Genomic DNA, 22,469 nt, shown 5'->3' with positions numbered 1-22,469 from the left:
CACTGAACTCAGCAAGCAGCCCAGAGGAGAGGGAGGGGACCAGGTCGCCGGGCCTCTGCGCGGCTCTAGGTGCTGCCCCGGGAAGGGCCGCCCTGGCCACTGGCCGGACGTCCTCGGTCCAGGCCGAGCAGATGAAAGCAGGAAGCAAGGTCCACTGGCCTGGAGCTGAGTGTTTTCAAAAAAATAGACTGGACGGGAGGAAGGACTCGGGTCTGCTTTGAGAGCAGGGAACAAAACCTCGGCTGCCCGCCGGGGAGGAGCTGCCATCTCCCGCAGATCCTGCGAAGCTGGAGGCTGCTGGGCCTCTTCAGGGGACGCTCAGAGGGTGGTGGGAAGGCTGTGGGCCCGGGGTGGGTGTCCCTGCTCCCCCCTCCCTTGGAAGGGGAGACAGAGGAGCCCAGGCTGGCCGTGGGGCTCGGGGTAAACCCCACCAGGCTCAGCTCCCCGATGGAAGAGGACGTGGGGAACGGCCAGGCGGCATCTCCTGGCTCCTGCCAGGACAGGACTCCTGCACGAGAAGGGACCACGTGGTCCCTGAGGCAGCGCCAGGCTGGGTCCCAGCCCAGGGCTCCTCCCTCCCTTGCAAGGAGTCTGAGAGGACTGCGACCACATCCATAAAAGAATTTTGTAAAGATAGGGTTTTTCCTAGGATTTTGCCATGTGATGCCCTTGTAAATTACTAACAACCTGGCCTTTCTCGATTTTTAAGGGGGAAAACGGTTTCCGCACACCCGACACGACACTTAGCAAGCAAATCTCTACTCTCGTAAAGTCGCCGCGGGCGTGGTTTCAGGGTATCCTCTGGCTTCGCCCGACGGTGGAGTGAGGTGGCAGGTGGAAAACACGGTCACCGGCAACTTGATGACAAGCTTATCCTCAGTTATTTTAATGGAGGTGCCAACCTCCGCTCTCCAGCATGCCCGGAAGTGCACATACCCTGAGAGGATGAGGGTCATGAGTCTTGTGTTTGGCTTTGTTTGGACAGCATGGGCCTTACTGTGCTGATGGTCACCGTAACAAGATCACAGCAATGTGATAACGACAGTTATACCCACGGATGAGGAACGTACACTGAGCCACTGATGCCATCCAGCCATGGACAAGACACAGAACCCGGCGATCTGGGATCGCGCCAACTGATCACACGCACTGTTAAACGAGGGGTGATGGACCCAGCGCCGTCAAGATCTAAACAGGCCGTGACCCGCTTTGTCTTTCAACTGGTGGCCCTGAAGGGTGGAATGGATGAGGAAGTCAAACACTGGCATAGCTCAGGGTTAGACATACACAGCAGTGACGGGCCTGCCCAAGCAGCCTGCAAACTTGCCAAGTGACCTTTAACGTGGGACTCGGGGCTTTGAGACGGACCAGCTGTGATCCTGCCGGTGAGCTCAGAGGTGCTGTCATCCTTGAGGGTGCCCATCCGCATCATCCACGCTGCCCACAAACGGCTCAGAATCAAGCTCTCTCCAGTCAAGGCGGGGGGCCTTTAGCCTACATCTCGGGATGCCCTGTTAATCTAGCCTTCTCCAAGTTCAGAAATTGGTTTCTGGTGAATACTTCCAGCTTCCACGGGACCTTGATAAAAGCCCCTCACTCCTCTACTTACAGTCAACATTTCTGGGTAAAGACACTGATTCTTGCCTTATCTGTCTCCCCTCCCCTAGAATGACAGCCTTCTCATCATTAACATAACAGATTTCAGGGGCATCAACACCTGTAGATCATGCCTCCTCCTAGGTGTCTAACGGGAACCCCCAGAACAACCAGTCTCGGCACCAACAGGCCGCAAGTCATCACCAAGCTCCCAGATGCCACACAGGGCTTACCAGGCTTGAGATTTAAAAGCCAGCATTCAAAAATCACCTTCCACACTGCTCTGATTTTATTCATTCAAAAGAGATGGCACTGGCGTTATTGCATTTCAGTTGATACAATGCCAGTAAAGTGGATGTATAAAAAACTGGTTTCTAACAAGGAGGTCAAGTTGTCCTTGATAAAAATCACTAGAGGTCCTTTTCCTATTTTCTGCACCTCCTGGCTCCGGTGCTGTGACCTCCCCACACCCTGGATGCTGTCTGTCTGGCAGCTGCATCTCAGGAGTCAGGCCGCAGCAGGCACCCGGGCATGGACTCAGAGGGTGTGCTTCCACACTCGAGTCCTGGTCCCACCCCTCCTGAGCACTGCCCCCACCCCAGGAAGTCCTTTAACCATTTTGTGCCTCAGTCTGCTCATCTGTAAAACGGGACAGTGATTCCCACCACCGAAGGTTATTAGGAACCATCAGGGAATTAATATTTGCCCAGCATTTAAAACAGCATCCAGGATTCCCCTGGTGGTCCAGGGGTTGGGACTCTGAGCTTCCACTGCAGGAAGCCGGGCTTCGATCCCTGATGGGGAAACTAAGATCCCTCATGCTGCACGGCCAAGAAAATAAATAAAATAACAAAAAAAAAATCAAGGCAATAAACAAAATAACGAAACAGCATCCAGTATGCCTGCAATGACTCTACGCTCGGTAAAGTGAGTTTTTTGTTGTTGTTGTTTTCTTAATACGTCGCCTTTTCATACACGTTGTGGCGTGGGCGGGGCGGGGGGGTTGTTTTCTGGTTTCCAGAATACAACTATTAAATGAAGATGTAACAAAACGTTTTTAAAGAGCCAAATATTTACTTAATGACTCCGAACACCAGAAGAATGGCTTGATGTCAAATTCATTATCCACACAGGAAAAAGCATCATGCAGGCGGTCTTCATTTCATAAATAATGTATTTTATTGTATTGCATATGGCTATTAAGGAGAGCATCCATGATCAATACAGACTAAATACAATGCACTAGTCTAGTTCCGTGGAGTCTGGTTCCCAGCAGTGCCATGTCGGTCCTTCTGTACAGCGGAGACAGTGGAAGACAGCAGGAGAAGTCAGTCTTTCGTCATATCACGACAGCGAGAAATATATTTAACATCTTGATCTCCAGAAACAATACGTATCCCCCCAAAAGAAAACACTGTTTAATAACTGTTAAAGTTTATATAGCAAAAAATATTTTAACTTTAAGGTAAGTCAGGCAAAATGTACAAAGACCCAATATACATTGTGAAGTTTTAACAAACATAACATTTATACATTTTGGTTCCATTCTGTAAACTAAATTAAAAATGTAAATATTGCATATGCCTTTTTTTTTTCTTTTTTGAAATGTACAAGATAGAAGAAAATTTAGTATATTATCAACTTTTTTATGTCGCTCGTTTGAAGCGGCAGGAGGAACATGACCACGGGGAGGGTGGCAGGACCACGTGAGGGAAGGGGAGTCTGACGCTGCATCCAGCAGGGTCCATGTCCAGTCCTGCGGGGAGGGGCGGTTTCCATAGCAACTCCATCCATCCCGCGTCCCAGAACTAAACCAAACCTTTAGGACACTTTATACATCTTTTTCATAAAGTCTCTCTATATACACACTGAACATGACCTTCAAACCAACATCAGATGGTCTGTGCACGGCTGTGCTGCGTGATTCCAGAAGTGAAACTTGAGAAGCTCTCAGGGAGGTCACTTTACATTCAACTTTGTCTTGCGATACAATCCTCTGTTCCGAAAGGTCAGCGTAGAAGGAGAAAGACGCTTGCATTGCGATTAAATATAGGTTTAAGACATCGAATCTTTTTGGTCTTCCTCTAGAAAAGCCTCATTTTATGAATGCATTATTCTATACTGATATATATCTATATATTTATATATATTTTTTTCTCCCCCTACCACCCCACCCCACCCCCAAAAAAAAACCCAACTCGTATCTCCAACGAATTTGCGTAACGTCTATAGGACTCTCAGAGAGGCACTGAGGATGGGCCCGTGGGAGTGGGGGCACCTAGAGCCCCCCTCACCCGCGTGTCAAGGGAGCGCAGAGGTGAGCTGACACTCTGCAGGTCAAGGGCGGTGGCTTCTAGGGACACCCTCGGTGACCGCCACAACACTGGTATTTCCAGAACACTGAGAACACACGAGGAGGGGTCCCCTCGTCGGGAACTTCTCTGACAAGTGACGTGCACTGTGAGATTGCTCTGCTTCCCCCGTGTCCCAGGATGCCTTATCAGGTCCTTTTCGTTTTCCTGTCTGTGTCTTTGTTGTCGCTGTTTGGGGCAGCCTCGTGGCCCGACACGAGTGCGTCGTCATCAAGATAATACATTTTAGAAGAGACCTGCCCAACCCTTGACCCCTGTCTTGGAACGGCTCGCATGCCTACGTGAATTTTTGGTTAGAGAAATGCAAGCTCAAGGTTAAGGACGGCAGAGACATTTGAGCTTGTCAGTAGGATCAAAGGCGTCTGCAATCTGAAGTGCCTACATAAACATCTACAGAGAGAAGCTTGAACAAGTCTCTTAAAGGTAAAAAGAGATACTCAGCCCACCCCCAACCCCGGCCTTCCCAGACCCCGCCCCTCCCACCCTCCCCCACCCCGTACAGTTGATGATTTTCGAAAGTAGCTTGCTTTCGTTACATGTAATAATTATTATTTATCCATCCATCTTCAGAGTCCAATCTCGAGTTGCATCTCCGTGGAGAGATGTCAGTCCCACGCGGGGGCTCTGTGTGGGAGTAAACACATAGGTCCCTGGGCTGGACTTGGATGAGCAGCTGTGTCCGGGGCTGGGGGATAAGGCAGATGACCGCGCTGGAGACTCAGCCAGCAGAGGGGGATTCCCCCCCACCACGCCGACCCGGCTTCACCTGGAACTGAGGTAGGACGGTGGTAGTTTTGAGCGGATGTCCGTAAACACCAGATTTTACCACTTGAACGCGAGCTGGGAGAATCTCCTAGCATGCTGCGGGATACATCTGCTGCGTCAAAACGAGGGCGAGGAGAGAGAGAGACACTGGCCACGACCAAGACTGTCCGATCTTCTCGTGAGTCACTCCTTCCGCTCATGTTGAAAACCAAAACACAAACCGCGAGAGGAGGACTGCACCACCCCCTGCCCCGGAGACCGGGGGAGACGGGCATGTCCGCGTCTGACTGGGTCACAGGTGCGTCCACACGCGACAGTCGCTCAGATCCAAAAGGAAATGGCAAGCAGCTTCCGATGTGTTTTAAAAAAAATGCTGAGCATCTTCTTCCCATGGTTTTCTGTGATGCGTGTCGTCACAGGGGTGAAGCTGGATAGGTCTTCACTCTGCAAGAGGAAGCAGACGCATCAGTAGGCTTACTGGGCGCACAGTCACCCTGGGTGGGGAGGCGAGGTCCCCTCTTCCCCGTCTTTGGTCACTTTTCAGGAAGCGATCCACTTTGGGAAGCAAACTTTTACTCACTCTGTTTTCCTAGAGACAAGCTCGATGGGTAAAACTCCCACTCAGCCTCCCTGGAAGCTGGGCTGATGGATTCACAGTGTGCTAGTGAGATCCATCAAGTGAGGGTCCCATTTTCAATGCAAGAAAACCAGCCAGGACTTTCCCCTTGGCGGGCAGAGAGGCCGTGTGGCCTGGACAGGGCCCCCTCACCGCCCGGGGCCCAGACCTTCCTGACAGAGGGGGCAGGACCACTGCCTTCCTCACGGGGCTGTGGAGACAATGAAAACCTCGCCACGCGGCGCAGCATGCTGTAAACCACACGGATGGCGCGAATGTGTCACAGTAAGACCGGGGGAGAACTAACAAGTCCACACGTCTGCCCCAGGGAAGCCCTGCTCACGGATCCTCTGCCTGTTCCTCGTCCAGTTCAGGTCAGTCGCTCAGTCGTGTCCGACCCTTTGCGACCCCATGAATCGCAGCACACCAGGCCCCCCTGTCCATCACCAACTCCCAGAGCTTACTCAAACTCACGTCCATTGAGTCGGTGATGCCATCCAACCATCTCATCCTCTGTCGTCCCCTTCTCCTCCTGCCCTCAATCCCTCCCACCATCAGGGTATTTTCCAGTGAGTCAGCTCTTTGCATCAGGTGGCCAAAGGATTGGAGTTTCAGCTTCAACATCAGTCCTTCCAATGAATATTCCCTGTTCCCAAAATGACCCTAGATTTCAAACCCTCCCGTTACACACTCCCTCCCTCTGCCGATGACCCCCTGACGGTGACCTGGCAGGATGCCCACCAGCTCCGCCGACTGCGTCCACCCTTCTGGGCTGAGAGACTAAACTTCCTCAACTTTTTCCAAATTCTCTCAGCTCACTTCTGCTGGCTCCTTCTCCAGGGGACACAGCAACCAGGAAGACTGACATGTCGCAGCACACCGCCTCTTTTCGGCTCTCAAACAAAGACGCCAGGCTGAGTACCCCTCCCCCGGTCACAGGAGCGCCCGGCAGGTCACGCGCCGTCGTAAACAGAACAGTGTCGTCCCGAGAGGCTGTGAGTTACTTAACCAGCATCTCTGCATATTACTCTAAAATCACTTAGAATTCTAATGATCTGTCCTCACCACACTCCCGGATTTACTTCTCCGTACATCTACTGTTTTTTGTTCATCTTGAGCTCTGAGGGCTAATCCCAGCAAGACAGAAATGTCCAGGGTGTCCCACGGCCGAGAGTGGGCACCTGCTCTGTAGCCAGGCGATGCCCAAACCAGAGCCAGCATAGACGCTGCTGTCTACCCACAACATAAACACTGTCACTTTTCATGACTTAAAGTTCCCAACAATGTGGTATTTTGAGACAGTGCCACTTTATCTTATTATATTAAAAAAGGCTTATGTCTTTTAAGAAACCTAATAGGTAAACTACTCGGAACATGAAATGTAATGGAGAACAGGGCCCCAGAGTTCCTCCAAAGGAAAGGTGTGGCTCCATCTATTTCAAGTTCTCAACTGAGAGCTTGAAGGTTTGCATCCCTTAATTACACAGGCAATTGTCAAAATCTACCTGAACTACCGAAGAATTGATGCTTACGAACTGTGGTGCTGGAGAAGACTCTTGAGAGTCCCCTGGACTGCAGGGAGATCAAACCAGTCAATCCTAATGGAAATCAACCCTGAATATTCATTGGACGGACGGATGCTGAAGCTCCAATCTTTGGCCACCTGATGTGAAGAGCTGACACGCTAGAAAAGACCCTGGTGCTGGGAAATACTGAGGGCAAGAGAAGCGGGCAGCAGAGGATGAGACGGTTGGATGGCATCACCAACTCAATGAACATGAACCTGAGCAAACTCCAGAAGATGGTGAGGGACAGGGAAGCGTGGCGTGCTGCAGTCCAGGAGTTGCGAAGAATCTAACACGACTGAGTAATGGACGGAACCACCACCTGAGCTGCGTCTCCCCCTAAATGAGGCTGCACTTCGTCAATCCGGCCCTGACCGTGGGAAGAGTCCTGTGGCCACCGCAGAGGCAGTCATGACCCTGTGGGTCACACTTCCAGAGAGAGTTCCGTTCAGAGTTTATTTTTATACTAATGATTAGCTAAATGTGGCTAAATCGTCTTGTGTTAACACTCAACCCCATTACCTTGAAAACAGCTAAGCAAGTAAGTTCTCTAACCCCTCAAACTCTAAACACACATTCACTGAGGGTTAACACTTGCTGAAAAACTTACTTTCCTTTACCATCTGCAGATTGACAGGGCCATGGACATTTCTGCTCTGTTTTTAAGGGTGTTTTACAGCTATGAACCAACTCCTGCCATTAGAGCGCCATCAGCTCTAATCAAGTGAACGTGTCACTTCCTTGAAGCACACAGCACAGAGCTGTCAGAACTTCAGTTTCTAAGCGTCAGCCTTCTGAAAGCAGAGCACTTGGGGGCCAGAAGTGAACTGTGTATTCCCAGTGACCTTTCAGCCTTCTTCCCAATTCTGCTCTTGAGCGGCGCCTCCGGGAGGCTCGCGGGAGGATGAGGAAGGCGGTTTCCGCTGGAATGGGAGTCACAGGATGGCTGTTTCCCGGCAGGGAAGCAAGGACCTCTTTCACAGATGCACTGCCCTCTGCAGACACCTGCGTTCCGAAGGATGCTCAGCTGTGGTCCCCAGCGAAGGGAGAAGGCGCTCTTCAAAGGGCACAAGCGCGGGCCGTCAGCAGCCCAGGGACACGGCCAGAGGTGGGGACAGCGAGGAACAGGGCTCCCCAAGACGCTGAGCCGACAGCTGGGCAGCCCCAGGCTCCCAAGGAAAGGCAGGGGCAGGGGCGTGGTCCTGCATGCGGCCGGGGGAGCCACGAGGATGCGCGCACACACTACACACGTGCCGTCACAGGGAGTGGGGTGTGCTCACAGCACGTGGGGAGGATGTGGGCAGGCTGAGGCCAGAGAGAGGACAGGCGTCAGCTCAGAGATGAGCGTCTGGGCGAGAGGTGTGCGGCGCTTCAAACGCGGATGCATCCAAGCATGTGGATGTGTCCTGGACCGAGCCAGCGGCACCACGTGGGCGCTAGCTGTCTCCCGCTGGGCCAGACAACAGCGGCCCCGAAAGACCTCCGGTCAGGGCAGGGAGCCTCCGCATGGCCCCCCGGAACGTCAGTCCAGGCCGCCCGCCCATGTCACCTGCTGCTGAAACCCTCGAGGTTCACCCTGACTCACAGGGCGATCCTGCTGCATGTGCTCTGCCAGGAATCCTGACCCAGGATCCTCAGGAGGGGACCTGCGGGAGGAAGGTGCAGGGACCGCTCAGGGGATGAGCCTGGGGTACCGGGCTCAAGTGCACTGAGCAAGCAGACTCTCTGCACTCAGGGGGGCATCCAGAACCACCCTTGGTCCTGTCGCTCCTTCCCGCAACCCGCATCCTGCATCCCGCATCCCGCAACCTGCATCCCAGGGAGAAGGGGCCAGAAGCAGGACCTGAGTCCACGGCTGCCACGTATTTATTTACTTCTGAAAGTGAAAGCGTTAGTCGCTCAGCCATGTTCGACTCTGTGCGATCCCATGGACTGCAGCCCGCCAGGCTTCTCTGTCTGTGGGGACTTTCCCAGCAAGAACACTGGAGTGGGAAGCCGTTCCCTTCTCCAGGGGATCTTCCTGACCCAGGGATCGAACTCAGGTCTCCCGCATTTCGGGCGGATTCTTTACCATCTGAACCACCAGGGAAGCTTAAAATCGCTCCTCCCCGTGAAAATTAGCCTGGTTCAGTCAACTAGGGAGAAAAAAAAACCCTCTAGATCATCACCCCTCAACTTTATTAACTATGGATTCCAGCAAAACTGTATTTATTTTATTATCCATGTTAATCCTACTACAGGCAAAGAACAAACAATTAATTTTCTGATCTCTCCACACTGCCAATCATGATATGAGACACTCTCTGAACTGAGGGGGTGCAGGGGTAACATGAGGAACAAATGTGGCCAGAACCACGTGCTACCCAGGAATACAATCACAGAGCAACATACGCTAATTCTGACTCTGCTCCTGGAGGTACTGCATCTAGGAACAGTGGAAACTTACTGACGCACGTTGACCTGGTTGTATAATTACACGCTGTACTGCTCTGAGCTTAGACACTCCTGTGTAAAGAGACCCATTCACAGAAGCATCGATCGAGAACTACTTGATTAAAAAAAAAAGTTTCAGCAGAAAGACTGAAGCTGTTCCACAAGGCACACCACACAGCCCAGCCACGCCCACCTTCTTCTTTTCACTCTGTCACTGGTGACAAATGGCATCCACGTGACGGATACAGTCCTTTCAGTTACTGTAAATCGCTGGGGACCAGGGCTAATTCCGCCCTTTCTCCTCCATTTAAAAGATCAACCAGAATGCAGATGAGCACAATGTGGTCAGCAAAGGCCCACCTCCAATTTGCTCTATTTTTTAGAGAAAGAAAGAAAAAGGAAACATATCACTGAAAAACTCTGTCCTTGAGTCAAGCAGGGGAGCCTCCAAGCCTCGGACCTGGACACACGTCACACCACCACCAAGCAGGCCTCCCAGATTCCATGCACCGTGGTGGAAAATGTGGTGAGCGGTGGGTCGAGAAGTTTTCAGAAATAAATCGGGGAAATGTGCTCTGGCAAAAAAAGAAAAAAAAACCTCAAACAGCACTCTGGAGCATGTTCTGACTCACGGCTTTTTAAAGTGATTTCCTGTGATTATTTGGGTTTGGATGTAGACAAGAGTCCCATGTGGGGCTCGTGTAGGCCTCCCTCCTGGGGAGGGACCGGGGCCTCCCAGGGCTTTGGTGAACAGCAGTGCACCAGAAGGAAAGCAAACCCAGGTGGCAGGTGCGCACGGGTTAGTGTTTTCAGGCAGGCCTGAGTAAGGGGCAGCACGGACACGTGTTTGCATGACAAAAAGGAAACATTATACTTCTTAAAATAAACACTTATATTTCCAGTAGCAAACACAATTAAAAAAGAGCTAAACCCTCTGGGGAGCCCAAACATGTCCTAGAAGTTCATTGAGACTTCTTATGACAAACACGGAATGATGGGAGAAAATAAACTTTTCAGTTACATGAGAAATTCCTAGAAAAGGCAACCTGATAATTCAGTATCTCCCCACTTTACTAAAAGCAAAAACACTCTTAGGATATACAAAAAAAAAAAAAGTAAGGTTGGGTGTGATAACAAGCAAGCCAAGGATTCTAAGAAAAACGGTTACTTAAACTTTGCAAGTGGGGTTGGGGGGGAAACTCACAAGGAAAATACGGAAGCATGGAGTCTTCCAGGACAAACGGGTGTGGTCAGTGACTTGATCAACCCAACTTGTGGAAGACCTAGAACCTTCTGGAGGTGAGCTCATCATCTCCACGGACAATTAAAATCATTTCATCCCAAATGCTTGTGATTAAAGGCATTTCCTGGCATCAAGTTGCAACTTGATGTTAATGACACAACAGGAAACAGGATGAGACAACCAAGTGTTCACGTGAGGCTGGGGTTAATACAAGGCGTCTCTCCTCTAGCTCGAGTTTAATCCTGCACATGAGACCTTCATCACCGAGGACGAGAGCCAGCAGGCGTCCCAGACTCTGCATGTGCACCTGTGTCTGTGCGAGTCAGTCACTTCAGTCGTGCCCGACTCCTTGTGAGCCCAAGGACTGTAGTCCACCAGGCTCCTCTGTCCCTGGGATTCTCCAGGCAAGAACACTGGAGTAGGCTGCCATTCCCTTCACCAGGGGATCTTCCTGACCCTGGGCTCAAACCCGGGTCTCCTGCCTTGCAGGTGGATTCTTTACCAGCTGAGCCACCAGGGAACCCCGGACTGTTTGTTAACACGCTTCAAATCCCACCCCCCTTCTCAATTATCCACAGCAACTCGGGTGAACTTCACAGTGAGTAGCCTGCACTGGCTTTATGTCCTAATGCTTAAGTGTTCATTCCTTTCCTGTTTGTTACTTGAAAGCCTGATGTGTGGATCCTATAAGCTACTCTTCCAAGGCAAGACTTTTCCAGCATGACAGGATAAACATTACTGATTCTGCGCCAACTCTCTGGGGGCTCAGATAGTAAAGAATCCGCCTGCAGTGTGGGAGACCTGGGTTCGATCCCTGGGCTGGGAAGATCCCCTGGAGGAGGGCAAGGCAACCCACTCCAGTATTCTGGCCTAGAGAATCCCCACGAACCGAGGAGCCTGGCGGGCTACAGTCCATGGGATCACAAAGAATGGGACATAGCTGAGTGACTAAGCACTTGCTTCAACTCCAAAGACCCAAAAGGCAAAAACGCCCCTGGATTGTCAGCGGACCCTTCTCCTGCACGCGTGCTCAGTCGCTCAGTCGCGTCCCACTCTCTGTGACCCCGTGGACTGTAGTCCACCAGGCTCCTCTCTCCGTGGATTTCTCCGGGCAAGAGTACTGGACTGGGTTGCCATTTGCTCCTCCAGGGGATCTTCCCGACTCAGAGACCGAACCCATGTCTCCTGCATTGGGAGGTGGATTCTCTATTGCTGCGCCGCCTGGGAAGCCCAGACCCTTCTCTTATAAATTATGAAATGTGAGGTCTTTCCTAGGTAAAACCAGATGCGGGAGCCTCGGTGACTTGCCAGCCGCCTCGGAGCTAATCAGCAAGAAAGGATAATCCTTAACTTCTCCCAGAAGTCTCGTCATTGCAGCACCGGGGACACGGCTGCCCCTTTCTGCAAATAAAAGACGGGAGGGCCTCGGGGAGGAGTCAGGAGGACTCCTTTTGGGTCCTGGAGCCTAAACCTTTACATGCGACCATCAGCTGTTTGTAAACTCCCCCAGGAGACGGAACCCTGCAGATGGTGGATCTCCGCTTGGCGTGCCTGGACCACCTCCTACCCGATACTCAGCGCGTGCCTGTTAAAGTCCTTCACGAAGCGCTGATGAGTTCAACAGAAACCAAAGCCCACTTGGTTGGTGTCAGTTCTACAGGCACAAAAGCGGAATAAAAATCTTCTCAAGGAGCACAAAAGGGACTCAGGACTGTCCGAAGCCCAGGAGAAAGGAGTGGTCACTTTCTCCTGAGAGAAGAGGTCAGCAACGCATGACCAAACCTGGCCCTTGCCCGTTTCTGGAAATGAAGTTTTATCAGAATGTGGCCCTGGTCACCCACTCAGACGCAGCCCCGTTTCTCATCCTCAACGGTGGGGCTGAGTGAGGGTGACAGAGACGTCGTGGCCCCAGAACACGAGGACGATGAGGAGGGGAAGGAAGGGTAAATTTGTGCGAGTTACAACGCATCTCCCTCTGTGTGTTACACCTCGCGGGTAGCCCCTTGGAAAACTACCTGCAAGCTTATGTGCTTTCGAGGTCTGATCCCTCCACGTACAGCCTGCTATCCTGTTACAGACCCTCCTGAGAAGGAGGGAGCAAGTCACAGTCATTTATGAAGCCACCACGCTCTTTTGGAAGCGGTTTTCCTTACGCGTCTATTCGATGTTTCATGAATAACAGCAGAATCGAATAAATCGGATTATAACTAAATATATCCTACAGTACTGCTCTTTCAACTCGAAAGGAAGTTACATACATTAGACCTGCAACTCAAAAAGGGTCCAAATCTCTTCTCTTTCTTGGGTCATTTGAAAATGCAACTCTAAGTATTACGTGTCTGCCCTCGAAAACAATAAATGTTAGTTTGGACCAAATGATAGAACTTGCATTAAAATTCCAACTATGCAATGAATGGTACAATTCTTCCCTTAGCTGTATTATTAAAGTACACTATAAAAATGTTAATACCATGTCTAGGTGAAGTTCTCAAGCCTAAATACTATACTTTTTTCATAAAGTGGAAACTATATATATATCAAACCTAGATACTACAGTTTTCCTATAAAGGACTTTCCTGGTGGCTTATCAATAAAGAGTCTGCTTGCAATGCAGGAGACCCGGGTTCAATCCCTGACTGGGGAAAATCCCCTGGAGAAGGACATGTCCACCCACTCCAGTATTCTTGCCTGGAGAATCCCACGGATAGAGGAGCCTGGCGGGCTACAGTCAATGGGGTCGCAAGAGTTGGACACGACTTAGTGCCTAAACCTACCTACCTGTAAAGTGAAAGGAATGTAGAATAACAATTTATTCAAAATATAACCATCCCCAAATATCCTGTTGTTACATAACATTTCAAATGAACTGTTCTTTCCTTCGGGTATTTAAATATTTAAGAGTTTCTATTAGGTCTTTTATGTTTTATAATTTGATTCATTTTGTTTTTATTATTGAAACTGAAATAAACATTTTCCGGAAATCTGAAATTATGCCAAACACAACTCAAACCCCCTCTAAAATATCACTGAATAGGAAACATACTTATGAGTATAGTTAAAAAGATATACCTTCAGGAATCGGAAACTCTGTTTTTTATACTTAAGGATGGTGCAAAAACTTGGGAATGTATTAAAAATAGGAGCCGTGAAAGACTTATCATATGAAAAAAAAAGGATTTAAAGAAAAAAGGGGGAACATATCCTGACCCACCGCCACCCCCCAGCCAGTGACCTGAGCCGTCTTCCAGCACTGGACACAGACTGCGGGGGCCTCAACAGTCTCGGCGTCCAGACTGTGGGTCAATCTCCCACCGACAACACATCCCTGACCAGGCGGCCGGCTCCCTTTCTTGGGGGAAGAATCCACCCGGCCTTCAGGCTGAGATCTAGGCTCTGCCTACAGAGGGGAGGCCACGGGCCCCCAGCCAGGCAGCCCCACGCTCCGGAGTCTCGGGGCACATCTGCCATCGTGGCCTTTGGTTCATTCAAACCTACACCCGTGAGTGACGTCACCAGCAACTGCAGCTTCGGGCAGCAAGTAAACAGGCCATGAATGCACAAACACGCAGGCAAACAGCTCCCGGAAAAAAATGAATAAACTTGTTTTCACTGGAAAGGAGCAGAACAGAAGCAGGATTGTTTTTTGATTGGGGGGGGGCGGGGGGTAAGTCCGGGCTGTTTGAAGCGATCGTTCTCGGACGCGGCACAGAATGCCTTGCTCAGGCGCCTTCTGCACACCCCGGGCACGGCCCGCTCGTCTGGGCGGAGGCCCCCGCCAGGTGGGCCACGGGGCCCAAGACCTCGGTTCCCTTGGGGTCACACACAGCCGCGCCCCCCAATGCAGACGAACATCTCAGTTCCTCTGTGGCTGATGAGAGCCACTTACAGCCTGATGAAAGTACCTGATTGAAATTTCAGTAACAAAAAGTGGGAGGTGCGGAGTTTCAGACCACCTTTATCAGGTTCGTTTACTGGAAACAAACAAACAAAAAAAAAGGGTGGGGGAGACAGCAGCTGATGGCCACGCCTTCCCAGGGAAGAGGGGCCGGGGTAACCCAGACTCCGGTACCCCCTGGTCTGTAGATGACCGCCCGCGCCCCGCCCGGCTTCACCTGCAGACATCAGCTGCCTGGCCGGCCAGGTGAAGCTGCCGGGTACCCTCGTCAGCCCACGGGCCACAGTGTCTTTATGTCTTCAGAACTGGAGCCTCGGCTGGCAAACCTGCTGGGAGACCTGTGGAGCCCCGGCACAGCCTGACCTCCACACAGCTCTTCCTCCACCTGCTTGCTGGGAGGGACCCCACTCACCCGGGCCCCTCGGGAGAGCCATGGGAGCCTGAAGTTGGAACCCTGGCCCCCGGCCCCTCCTGGAGGGCCCAGGGCCGCCAGCTGTCAGACACGGAGCAGGGAGGTGCCTCCGGGGGGAGGACAGCAAGCGTGAGACGGAGGACACCCAGTCCTGTCCAGACGGCACACAGACGGGACCAGCTGGGACAGCCGTGATCACAAACCCGCTCCCCTTCCCCTCTCCCCTGGAGAGAAGGCAGAGGGCAGGAACTCACACCCAGGCACGCCAAGACAGCGTCCCAAGCCGCTGAAGAGTCACAGAGAAAACACGGGGAAGACAATCAACTCAGTGTAAAGACATTTCTTACAGTAAAAGGAAGTGCTCATCGATGTGAACACATCCCTGGGCTCCAAAGGCTGGGCGGGAGTTCTCTACGACTCCCGAGAATGGAGGTGGCTCCCACCCACCTCTTCAGGAATCAAAAGGACACACGTGACTACAATGATGCCCCAAGATTACACACACAGGCCCTTCCCCCCAGCAGAGCATCGCGCAGACAAGGATGCCCCATCCCGGCAGATCCCTTCCGCCTCGTCACACTTCACAGCTTTGCGATTTTGTGACACTCGCTCTACGTGAATTAAGATAAAATAACTTATTTCCTCCATCATCCGTAGAGGGCAGCTGGCCATTTTACAATTTCTACTTGTTGTATCGAACTGAACGTGAACTGAACAGGAGGCTTCACGGTGTCCTGACCCGTAACTGAGAGGAACAAGAGTAAACCTGCCCACGCATCAGACGTGTCCGACGGATCTGACGAGACAACGCATGCATCCAGTTGTTTCCGAGTCTACGTGTGCCGTCTGCCTGCAGGGCCTGGGAGGCAGACACCGAGAAAGAAACACAGCCCCTGGCCGCATGTCCCCCGCCGAGACCCCGGGCGCAGGTCACAAAACTCCCGACACACAAACACGCAGCCTCCTGCCGGGATCCCTTAGCCACTAAATTCTCTGGAGCAACTTTATAAACCAGAGACATCAAGAGGCCCACGCGCGTAAGCGTTGTTTCCTAAGATATACACTTGACAGAGGAAACGGAATTTCATCCTTCCAGTCTAGGATGATGTCATGGCAGCCCCTAAGGGAAGAAATAACGACTAATACAGATGAAATAAATAATCAGGACGACATTGTTGCTTTTCTCTTGTTCAAATGGGCGAGGTTCGTTAAGACACTTCACTCAGACCGTTGCTTTCTTACGCATTTAAGAAAAATTAAGTAAAACTCAGCCTACATTCCAAAGATAGACTTGAATCCATGTTAAGTCCTTAAAAGTCAAGTAAGTTACAAAGAACCACACATGAGACTATGCATCAAGCATGCGGTTTCCTGAAAGACAGGCTGAAAGGAGGGGAGGGTCTTTCCCATGTGACTCACTAGCTTCTCTTGGGCTCTGACACCCTCAGCTCCAAAATCACCCCACCAGCGCTTTCCTCTTCGGGTCCCATCTCCAAGAAATAGAGGTAATACTGGCTTATCTACCCCTTTAGTTTCCCAGTCAGCTGAGGAAGGAAACCCATTTGCTGCAGAGCCTGAGCCGGGGCTCCTTTCAGGACGGCACACCTGGCGGATGGACGCCCTGGGGAGGAGGGAGTGACCGACCCAGGTTTGCAAAGGAGGGTCCCGGGTACCGAGGGGACACTGAACCCCAGGCAGCCTGAGCCGCCCGGAGCACCGCTCCCCACCGCCCGGCAGAGGCTCCCCCGGGCCCACCGACCACTGGACCCCTTCCCTCTCGGGTGGTCCCTTTAAAAAACAAAAACAGGGGCTTCTTCTTCTTGGAGGGCCTACTAAACATGTGTTACAAATCCTAAGGCGCTTCCAGACGCGTCTGCGCAGCGGAGTAGGCGGTTCTGCGGCTGCACACGGGGCCCTTGGCGCCACTGCTCACCCTGAGACAACGTCCCCCTCGGCCCTCCCCCTCGGCCCCCCATCCCCCTCCCCCAGGCCCTCCCTCGTCCCCCTCCCCCGTCGGCCCTCCACGTCCCCCGAGGCCCTCCCCCGTCCCCCTCCCCCACCCCACCCCCGGCCCTCCCCCATCCCCCTCGGCCCTCCCCACCCCAGGGACCCCGCAGCAGCTTCCCCGCCCCAGAGAACTCTGGGGTCTCTCCGCCTGTGATGCACGATCTTTGAGAAAGTCAAGAGGTGACACAGACCATGCTAAGTGGGAGAAAAAAAGATGCTCTGGGGAAATGAGAGGAAAAGCTTTTGAAACGCTGCACATGTGGGTCCAAAGCAACGGAACTTCTGCCTGTGCTGCTGGGCAGTAACAGTCTTCACGGCAGGCGCCACATGTCACGGGCGGCTGTCCGGGGGTCCCCAGCGCCCTCTGCTCGCCCCCGGCCGGCTGCACAGGTCTCCTCCGGGCCCTGGGACACACCGGCGACTTTCTGCCCCTGGGCCTTTGCCCCTCTAGTCACAGCCCACACGGACTCTCCCCGTAAACACCCCCGACCTCGCCTCCTCTTCACCTTCTGCCCCCCTCTCCCCTGTTTAGTTTCGGGAACACTTGTCATCACCTATATTACTTCATGCTCTGAACACACGTCAATATCAGATTTATGTCCTCAAGGTAGGCTTGAAGATTCGGTACCTTTGTCATTTTTTTTGGGGGGGGGGGGTGGTTGTTTCTTTTTTGTTGGTTTTTCCACTTGGAAGCCAAACCTCTTTCATCCCAGCCTGCACTTTGGTATTTTTCAAATGGGTGACAGAGTTTTAAAGTACACAGCATGTCGCGATCTGCATCTCTGTTCCCAGGTGGCCCCAGTGATAAAGCAACCGGCTGCCAAGGCAGGAGACATTTGAGACGTGGCTTCAAGCCCTGGGTCGGGAAGACCTCCTAGAGGAGGAAATGGCAACCCACTCAGTATTCCTGCCTGGAGAATCCCATGGGCAGAGGAGCCTGACGGGCTACAGCCCATGGGGTCACAAAGAGTCGGGGACACGACTGAATCAACTTAGCATGCACACAGCAAGCTAGCTGAATCTGAAATCTGAAGGCAGAAGGACCCTCCCCAGCCTCCGTCTCTCCTGCTCCCAAGCCCACCTTCCCCTCTTCCCAGGAGCCCCTGAAAGGAAGTTCCTGTCATTTGTTTGCTTGCTTTTTTGAGGGGAAAAAAAAAAACAGATAAAACACACACTTTCTAAAAAAGGCTCAAGTCAGGGTGTGCCAAGCAGTTTCAGGCGTGCCTAAAGAAAACAGAACTCGCCTTAGAAAGCATCCGGACGTCTAAAAACTGAGCAAGGTTGAAGCCTGACCTATAGATAGAATTGTGATTATGTGAAACGTCTACAGATCGTTTATCAGAAAAATATTAACTGAAGTCAAAATGCTGACTCCTCACGGACAGCCACAGCCCTGAACACACCGCGCACTCATGACCGCAGCTCCAAGCGGCAGGGCCAGGGGACCGGGACATGCCCGGGTCCAGCTGCCCCTCGCACGGACCGCAGGGGAGCGTCTCTCTCCAGCAGGAGTTGTGGGCAAGCGGAGACTCAGAAGGCAGGGGAAGGGATCCAGGGACCTAGCGAAGTTTCTGGGGCTGGACGGCAGAGACGACACATGGAGTGATGCTGGGAGTCATGAGGCTAGACGGCCCAGAGCTCAGAGGGGCTGGCAGCAGAATCAAACCCGGGGGTCCTCAGAGAAGAAAACTGATGTGGAAATTCCACTTCCCTGGATGGACCCCAAGTGAGTGTGTTAGGGGAGCAGAGGGGGCGGGCGGGGGGAGGCACTCTAAGTTGTGATTGCACTAGAATTTTCCAGCGGCAACGGTCCATCCTGTGTCTCTGGCCAAGAACGGCTCAAGCAGGAACGCAAAGATGAACTCTGAGCATCCCAGCTGAACGGCCGCAGACTCAAGTGGCAAAGATGCACGCTCATCACCCAGAATTATTCTAGGGGCTGAATAAAACGCTCGCTCCACGCCGGGGAAACGTGGGCATTTTACTAGGGTGCAATATTTCATTTGGAACCAAGTCTGCTCATAAACGAGCACGACCCACAGGCTAAACCGCTTGCGGTAAGAAGCAAGAAGTAAACGGGCATGAAGTTCTGCCCCTGATTCCGGGCTCAATCCTCAACACCACAACGTCTGTCGGCTTGGAAGCAACGTGAACTTTAACCTTGGAGAGAAAATGCTCATTTCGAACAGCCGTCAAAATAAACGAAATCGAAAGAATGTTTCAAAATCCATGAATGCTATTTACGGGAGTGTGGCGGTATTTCATATTGAATATTCACATCATTCACTATTAAAGTCTACTTTTTTTTTTGTTTACTCAATCAGTTAAGGTGGGTTTTCTGAAATGGACTGAGCTAAACGTCCACTCCTGTTTTATAATATTCGAAAGAAAAGAAGAAACAGATACTGCAGTTTTGCTACTATTTGGTGAAAATCCATCTAAATATTTTCAACTGAACTGTACGTTTATTAAAAGTTTAACTGGTGAAGTAAGAAGAGTTCCTTGTAGCAGTTTTGCCAAGCCTATTTGATAGAAATATTTGATTAGATATTTGTTTAAAAATTTGGTATAAATATAACTGAGCTTATGAGTTAAGAGCTTATGAGTAGTCTATGGCTTTGTTTTCCGTTTCATTTGCATAATATGGAAAGTGTTATTTTAGGTCTCTTTCATGCTGGAAAACAATTTTTAAAAGTACCTACATCATATAAGAATAAAACAGAAGCATGGCACCACCACAAATCACATTAACAATTTATCTTTGAAAAAATGCATGCAGGCTGTGGTGTAAGAAACAGACCCCTTTCCTTTTCTAGGCGTTCCCATTGCCTTAGCAGTTCAGGGGTTCTGGGCTGTAGCCCCCCATCCCTCATCTTCAAACAAAGTCAACCTGTACCACAGCCTCTAATTCACTCCCTGCTTAATCCTGCTTATTGCCTGGAGTTTCTAAAACACTACCTGCACAGTCTTTCAATTTACGGAGAGCATCCTGGCCTAATTTCAAAACTTCTCCCCCACCTCTCAATTCCCCCATCATCCATCCATCCATCCACCCACCATGGTCTCCGGAAGCCCTATGAGAGGGAAGCAGCAGGGACCACGTGGGGCCTCCGCTGGGCCTGGCAGGCCAGGGAACAGGTGTGTCCCTCCCAGGATAGGTCAGGGGCTTCTCCATGGTGTGACGCGGTCACTGACCTCAGCCTCCACGTTCCATGGCTTTCCGGCACCAGCACCGGGCCGGGCAGCCAGCGCTTCGTCCCGGGTCCTCACAGGAGGGCTGGTTTTCAGGGGAGGTGCCAGACCTCCTCCAGGGAGACACTGCGGCTTTGATTTACAAACACGCGCATCTCGATTGCCATCCGCTTCCCACCTAACTGGGGAAGTGCTCCCCAGAGCCAGCGCCCCAAGACAAGGCCCCTGAACTCAGCTTCCATCAGATCCCAAGGGGCAGTTTCATCACTCCATTCACTCCCGGCCTGTTTAGCCCGCGCCGGGTGACAGCAATGCTGCGGGAATCGCTGGTGCACACGCTCCTGACAGCAGGCGCCTGACCCCCAGGCTGCGTCTGCCAGGAAGGAAGTGGTCTCTGCTCAGATGCTGGGGAGACTGACAGCTCGTGTAAACACCGCCCTGACCACTCCCCAGGGCGCGAGGCGGCAGAGCCCCGGCCACCCTTTCTTCCGAGCGTGGAGAGCGGCTGTGTGAACTGTTACATATGTTTACATCTTCCTGTCTGCCTTTTGAAGGGGGCTCGGAGTCAACCCTTAGGAAGACAGCGCCTTCTGAAAAATCATTTCTCATTCTATAACAATGAAGGTAAGTAAATACACTTGTTTCCTCAAAAAAAAAAAAAAAGAAAAAAAATCTCAAAACCAAGAAAGGCACTGGTGAAATGATCCCTTCTGGAGGAGATCACCTCTTAGCACCACTGAAGGGTCCGCAGGCAAATTCTAAAATTGTTCATTTTCGGACAGACTCATCACCCAACAGAGTGATGGCTCATTTCTTAGGAAACTGTTAACGGACTTATCCATAATGAGGAGTATATGATATTTCACTTAGAAAAGGAATGCATCTTAAGGACCCCTCACAGAATGATGGAGACCACAGACCCACTAGATGCTGGCTCAGTGGACCAAGGTGACCCACCAACAAAGAAAAAGGACCTATGTTGTCCCAGATTGTAGAGGTCTTCTGATCTGAATTACCCCAAGAACGTTCTTTCTTCCTTCTCTCTCTCTTTTTTCTTACAAGGAAGCACATGAGTTTGACTGACCGCTGAGCCCTTGCCCTCTGCACCCCCAGGAGATGCTGCCCACGTGGGCGTTGGGCCATCACCCTGATTCCAAGCTGCTTCCTCATCTAAGTGTCTGCTTTCTCTGCTTCTGTCCACCATCACACCTCGTAGCGCATGCACGAAGCAATTTCCTGAGAGGCTCCAAAATAAATAAAGACTAGTAAATAGCACTTCTACAGACAATGTCTCATCCCAGAGGGGGCAGGCCCTGTCGGAAGAGCAAGGTCTTCATCACCAGACAAAAGCCCGCAGAGACACAGAACATCCCATTCCTTCCTGAGAATGTTTACAAACACTGCTACCAACTAATTAAACCAGTGACCTTGCAGAAGATGCCCACCTCCCCTGGCCTCTGTTTTCACAACCTTCAAATGCGTTTCATCAGACCTGAGGGTTCTCCACCCCTTTTCCTCAAAGCAACCTTGGATTTTTTTTTTTTTCCCTGACTGTTACCACACTGTGTGGAGAGACTTCTCATCTCAAGCATTTGGTGTTGCAAGGGGGAGGTATCTTGTCAGACATGATATACAGTTTGTTTCATGAAAACAAAGACAGCTGAGGAATACAGGTGTCCACTCTGCAGGTCACTGGAAGTCCAGGAAGACACCCTGGGATCCCCAGAACAGATGACCAACCAACAATCCAATTCAACTCTGAAACCCACCAACACCACCAGAGCCTTGAAATAATATTGAATCCTGAGCTCTTCAATCTGGCGGGTGTGGGAACCATTTTAAAAAATAAGGGAGCTTTCTGACACTAACACAACATTATCAGTCAATTACAGGCCAACAAAAATGGGAAAAAAATTTTTTAATATATTTTAAAAAAAAATGAGGGTGCTTTCCTTTATCATCCAGTCTTCCTGCTTAGCTGACCCATCTTACTTGAATGAATAATGTGTGGAAGAAAAGACAGGGAGATTCAGTATCACCAAGTGAAGTAACAACCCAGCTGTTAACCTGAAAGCTGCCTGAGGCGAGTCTACAGAAAACCCCAAGGTCACTACAGCAAATGAACTTCCCAAGCAGACAGCGTGTAGGGCCCGCAGAAGACGGGACATACTGGCCGGCAGTCAGGTGGTAAGACGGCATCTTTGCGAGGTTCAACCCACCACCACCCGTCCTGGCTCCGGGATTCCGAGACAGGTCGCTGGGACTCTTTGAGCTGCAGGCTCCTTATTCCAAAAACGGGGACCCCGGCAGCTCTGCTCTGAGGTAGGGCTTTTGGAGTATCACGTGAGACTCTAGGTATTAAAACCTCTGAAC

At 51.4% G+C, this 22,469-nt stretch overlaps 1 protein-coding gene across 1 annotated transcript in view; it reads right to left on the bottom strand.

The window, feature by feature from the left end:
- Positions 1 to 2,756: 2,756 nt before the first annotated feature.
- IRS2 (insulin receptor substrate 2) overlaps positions 2,757 to 22,469 on the bottom strand; it is a 30,417-nt gene continuing 10,704 nt past the window's right edge. The window contains exon 2 of the mRNA XM_043477956.1: positions 2,757 to 5,177. Coding sequence (XP_043333891.1) covers positions 5,173 to 5,177 — 5 coding nt within the window. The 3' untranslated portion in view covers positions 2,757 to 5,172. The remainder of the gene's footprint in view (positions 5,178 to 22,469) is intronic.

This window comes from Cervus canadensis, chromosome 9 (assembly GCF_019320065.1).
Source record: "Cervus canadensis isolate Bull #8, Minnesota chromosome 9, ASM1932006v1, whole genome shotgun sequence".
In the NCBI taxonomy this organism is placed as follows: Eukaryota; Metazoa; Chordata; class Mammalia; order Artiodactyla; family Cervidae; genus Cervus; species Cervus canadensis.
Note: the sequence above shows the minus strand (reverse complement) of the source record. Positions and strands in the feature narration are given on the sequence as shown.